Consider the following 5,258-nt stretch of genomic DNA (forward strand, 5'->3'; position numbering starts at 1 on the left):
GACTTCGAACAAAGGGGAAACATTCCATATGATTTAGTCAGACTCTCCAACGAAAGATCCTAGGCTACAGAGCCGCCTGCTGATGCCAAGCCCCATCCACCTGCTTGCAATGAGCGAGAGAGTGTGAACCTTTAATGAGACATAGGAATATGTCTTCCAAATTTGATTTTTAAGAGGAAGAAAAAGATACTTGGAGCGGTATGAATGACCAAATGAAGCTTTCAGTCGTTCTGGTGGACGGTCATTACATGGGTTGTGAAGCCGGAAGAGAAGTGAACTGTAGAGATGGCCCAGGCTGTGGTTCCAGTCCCTGCCCAGGGGCTCTGTTTTAGCAGGGATGCAGACTATGGGTAAATGTCTATTGGTTCATGCTTGGTGTTGAGACAGAGACCTCGAAGTTCTTATGGGAACCCGGGGAGGCAGGTGTGGACTACCTGGGTAACTGAGATGCGACAGTGGCCTCTCAAAAAAAACTGGCTGAGTCAGGGGCCCATGCCGACCTGCAAGCAGAGGACACCGTCGGGCACCAAGCTCTTTCCTGATTTTAAATGTGGAATGCCCTTATTTTCACTCTCATATTACGTGATATATATCCAAAATCTGTAGTCTGTTTTATGTTTTTTAAATTTTTACTTATTTATTTATTTATTATTTATTTATTTTGCCACAGGGTGCGTGTGCTCTTCTGAGAGAGTGAGAGACAGAGAAAGTGAGAAATTCCCGCCCCCCCCCCCCCCCCCGTGGCCACCCCACAATCTCTCCTCCTCCATTCTCCCCTCCGGATTTGGGCACCCGCGTGGTTTTCAAGCTCCCGAGTCCGGGACTCCAACCGTAGGCAGCCATGTAGAAATCCAGCACTTACACCACTCCCCCGCCCGACGCAAGGATGGATTCGTGCCCATACACACAGTTCTAGCGTTCATTTTTCTCACTTTCTGGGGTCTAGAACCCACTACTCCGCTGCGGTGGGCAGAGGTAGGTAAAGGGGCAGGTCCAGAATGAGCAGGGGCAGCGCCGAGCGCTCCCCCGTTCCCTGCGGCACCACCTGACACCTCGGCAGTTGCTACTTGCCGCGGTGACAGGGTCGGGCAGTCACGCGGCCTGTGGGCAGTCAGAAGGGTAACGCTGCCCGCCGCGCTGAAGGCTGCCCGCGGAAACCCACGGATCACCGGATCGGGGCTCCCTGCAGCACCACACCCGCACCGCCCGCCTGCAGCCGCTCCCCACCCCGTCTCCTCCTCCGCCCCTCGCAGGCCCCAGCCCTGCACGCCGGATACCCCCCAGCCCGCAGGTCCCCGCGACTCCGCGCCCCCGCAGGTCTTTGCACCCCGATTGCCCACCGGGCAGCCTCCTGGGCAAAGTCCCCTGGACCTTTTCGGTAGGCCCGCCCCGCTAGGGGAGCGCGGGCAGGACCCAGGGAGGCCTCCGCCAGCTCAGGGCCGACGGGTGCCCGGGCGCCGGGAGGTGCCTGTTGCGGGGGCGGGGGCGGGGTGCCCTCTGGTGCGGGCCAGCCCTCCCGCCCTCTGGCATTGCATTGCTCAGTCGGGTCGGCCCAGCTGCCGGGCAGGGCATGAGCTCCGGAGCTGCCCCGAGGCTGCTGACGCTCCAGCGGCACCTGGGCTCCAGGGAGGTAAGGGACAGGGTAGGCCTGGCCCTCTGAGCTCCTGTCCCCTCTGTGCCTGTGGAGCTAGGCTCCAGGTGACCCATGAACCAGGGACTCTGATGGGAGAACTGGGTTCTGGAAGAACAGACTCGGCTGGCCACCCCCAGGCCACCACGTCGAGCAGCTGGAACTGAGGAGCCAGGTGCAGGGGGACTGGGGGTCCACAGAGGGGCGCGGAGAGCCAGTGGTTGGAGGAGGTGAGTGGGGTGGGGGTGACGCCAGGAGCGCTGTTTGTGATCCTGGGTCATCGCCCTGCCCACTCAGCGGTCCTCACCCTTGCACCCAGCCTGCCCTGCGCAGTTTGGCCAGACTTTGTCCGGAGGGTGTTTAACTCTCACGCAGCTGGTGTGAGCAGGCCCCGGAAGCTCACCCGACCCCTGTGTGGCCCAGGGCGGCAGCATGGAGCACGTGAGCAGCCCGCTGACCACACACGTCCTGGACACGGCCTCAGGGCTCCCGGCCAGGGGCCTCTGCCTCTGTTTGTCCCGCCTGGAGGACCAGGGCCAGCAGTGGACAGAGCTGAGGAAAAGGTAGGAGGCAGGCCCCGGGTTTGGGGAGCCTGGAGCACCTGCTCCCAAGCGCAGCGCCCTCCCAGCCTCACCTCTGACGGACCCTACAACCCCACGTAGCCAGGAGCAGACTTAAGGGCTGCAGGGCAGGGCTGAACACTGTCCAACTGCCCTCTCAGCCTCTGGGCACACTGCCTGTGCTCACTCCCTGGCCTCTTCCTGCACCTCAGTTTCCGGGTCTGAAAGTGAGCGAAGCTGTTTGTCCAGGAGTGTGCAGCCCTGGGACCATGCCAAGGACATGCTGGGCCCGGTTAGCACCTGTCCTTTCTTCTAGCCCCTACCCACTCCATTCCAGTGTGCCCGTGGGGCTGGGAATGGCCATTCTGTCTCTTCTTACTGTGGCCCGCAGCCCAAGAGGTCTGGGTGACCGAGGGCTGGAGGTGGAATCTAAGAGGTCTCACGTTGGCCGTGATTAGCAGGTAAGCTTGTGTCCGGCAGCACGCTGAGCTCGTTACTTCTTCTCTCTTTATTCTCTTACACCCTGTGGGTGGACACCGTAATTACCCCTTTTAGAGATGGGAAGACTGAGGCAGCAAGGGACGAGGTAAAACTGGGGTTCCAAGTCTGGCCTGTCGGGCACATGGGGTCCAGGCCCTGGGCTGCTGCCCCTTGCCCACTGTCCCAGATACAGGCTTTTCTGGGGAAGGCCCTTCTGACCAGGGATCTCATCCAGCCCAGGGCACCTGGCCTTGTGGCCCTTGGGTTGGCCCTGTGAGAGGGTTCCCCAGACCCTTCATTTGAAGGAGGTAGGTATTCCCTGGTGGTTTCCTCCCTTACAGCTTAGAAGTGGGACTGGGGGAGGCTGGACCCCAAAGGTTCAGGGTCTGACAATGTTGCTTGTTCTCTCCTGGTCAGTCCTTCACAAAAACTAGGGGTTGGGTTCAGGTCCCATCTGAGCAGTGGAGATGGTGCTGTGGTGGCCAGAAGTCCCATGGAAGATCACATACACAGACCTGCTCCACTCCCACACACACTGTGCACATGCTTCCCCCAGCACATGCCTATCTGTGTGCACGTGTGCATGCGTGCACACACACACTTTGAAGCACAGCTGATCGGAACAATGGGAAGTTTTCCTGGTGGTGACTGTGAGCACAGGCCCTCAGAACACTTTGCAAGGGCTCAGGCCACCACAGAGCTGGGGTTTGGGTGTAGTTATCGATCCAGAAAACCATTACATGCAAACAAAGGTCATAAAACAGTACAAATAGTATAACCATTTAAAAATATGTATTTTTGTTAAAGGGTGGGTGTGCTTGCAGGAGAGGGACGTGAGGGCAGGGAGACAGAAATCACCCCCTCCGGGGGATCGACATGCCACAAACCTTTCTCCATCTCTCTTTTTGGGATTGGGGGCATGCAAGCACACGTGCCTGGCATGATTTTCAAGCTGCCAGGTCCAGGACGCAACTAAGCAATTGGCCATCTGGGATCTAACTGCCTTAACCCCATGTCACAGGCTGGCCCAACCAATATATTTTTTAAAAGTTTGTAAGTAAACACACTTATGCATAGAGGGAATCTGGACAAATACATGGGTACTATGGGAGATTTATTCTCCCTTTGCTTTTCTGTATTGTGGTGTCCTTGGGTTGCTCTAGAACTGCAGTCCCTAGAAACTGCCCCACTGTGTGTCTGCTTACCCCAGTCTAAATCAGGCTGTGGAGAGTATCTGAGGCCTCCTGGGCAGACCCAGGAAAGCTGTATGGGGCGGCTCTGTCCCCCTCACTGCAGCCCTGCCCTCTTGCCAGCTGCACAGACCTGGACGGCCGCTGCCCAAGGCTCCTGATGCCAGGCCAGATGAAGGCAGGCACCTACAAGCTATCCTTCAACACCGGGGACTACTGGAAGAAGAGGGGGCAGGAAAGCTTCTACCCGTATGTGGAGGTGAGAGCCAAGGGTGGGTGGAAGGAGGTGGAGGCCGTGACTCACTGTGACCTGCAAGCCAGGTCCTGCTGGTCAGACCTCATCCAGGCAGTGGGCGGACTGGTCTTACCCCTACCCCTGCCAGGGCGGTCGTGGCAGGTGGGTGAACTCACCAGCTTTGAGCTTCCAGAAGAAAGGTGGCCAGGTCCCCGAGGCATCATTCAGGTCAGGCTTTGGTGAAGATGAGTGACTCATCTTCCTCCAAGAGATTTTCATCTGAGCCCAGATACCAGCTCACTGGGCCTCGGCTCACTGCCTCCCCCTTCACCTGAGCCACCACCAAAGCACCTGACCTATTTCAGGTTGTTTCCACGCCTGCATGTCCAGGGATTCTGGCTTCCCTGTCCCTCCAAGCTGAGCACTTTCTCCCACGGAGGACTGAGTTGCATCCTCCGCCCTCAGGAAGTTTCCAGTTCTTGCCATTGGACTCCAGCTGACCCAGGTTGGGCTGCTGATTCTCCCGTAGAGCTTCAGTGCTGTAGCCCCTCACTCTACTGCCTTCTCTGCTTCCCTCAGGTTGTTTTCACCATCACAAATGAGACCCAGAAGTTCCACGTGCCTTTGCTGCTGAGCCCGTGGTCCTACACCACGTACCGGGGGAGCTAGAACAGAGCCTGGTGTGAGGGAGGCCATCGGTCCCTTCCTCGTTCAGCTGTCATCCACCCAGGACAGGGCACTGGAGTCACCCGCTTCCTGGGGGAGGTTCTGGTTCCCCTGGGGTTCCTCCGTGGTGACAGTGACTCAGGCATCAATAAAGTCAGCGCTGTCATCGGCAGAGCTGCTCCACTCACTGGGACAAGGGTGATACTAGTCAGGCAGAGCTCTACTAGTGCAGGCCTGGCCCTGAGTTTAGCGAGGGGCCCTCAGAGAGGCGCAGCTGACGATGGTTGGAGGCAGGGCCAGGAAGGCTGGGCGTGGGCACCAACTGCACCTGTATCCAGGGAAGGCAGCAGACCCAGGGTGCCGTGAGAAGAGGCCCTGCGGGTGGATCTCCTTCACAGACCCAGGCAAAACAAATCTGAAAACACTTATGTGATAAATCATTTTCAGAAATAACATAAGACATTCCAAAGTTACAAGAACTATTTCTTTTAGTTACA

At 57.8% G+C, this 5,258-nt stretch overlaps 1 protein-coding gene across 6 annotated transcripts; it reads left to right on the top strand.

Moving 5' to 3' along the window:
* Nucleotides 1–891: 891 nt before the first annotated feature.
* On the top strand, nucleotides 892–4,933 carry LOC102496036 (5-hydroxyisourate hydrolase). 6 transcript variants are annotated; one of them, XM_027775440.1, is made up of 4 exons: nucleotides 892–975; nucleotides 2,054–2,193; nucleotides 3,984–4,119; nucleotides 4,675–4,933. In XM_027775440.1, exons 2-4 carry the CDS (start codon nucleotides 2,063–2,065, stop codon nucleotides 4,762–4,764), a joined length of 357 nt encoding a protein of 118 aa, XP_027631241.1. In that variant the 5' UTR covers nucleotides 892–975; nucleotides 2,054–2,062; the 3' UTR covers nucleotides 4,765–4,933. The 6 variants fall into 6 exon arrangements, with proteins under 6 accessions (XP_027631241.1, XP_006141413.1, XP_014446996.1 ...); XM_006141351.3 differs by lacking the exon at nucleotides 892–975 and adding an exon at nucleotides 1,519–1,630; XM_014591510.2 differs by lacking the exon at nucleotides 892–975 and adding an exon at nucleotides 1,527–1,630 and having other exon boundaries at nucleotides 2,006–2,193.
* Nucleotides 4,934–5,258: the final 325 nt, after the last annotated feature.

The sequence above is a fragment of the Tupaia chinensis genome, unplaced genomic scaffold, assembly GCF_000334495.1.
Source record: "Tupaia chinensis unplaced genomic scaffold, TupChi_1.0 Scaffold000052_1, whole genome shotgun sequence".
Classification (NCBI taxonomy): domain Eukaryota; kingdom Metazoa; phylum Chordata; class Mammalia; order Scandentia; family Tupaiidae; genus Tupaia; species Tupaia belangeri.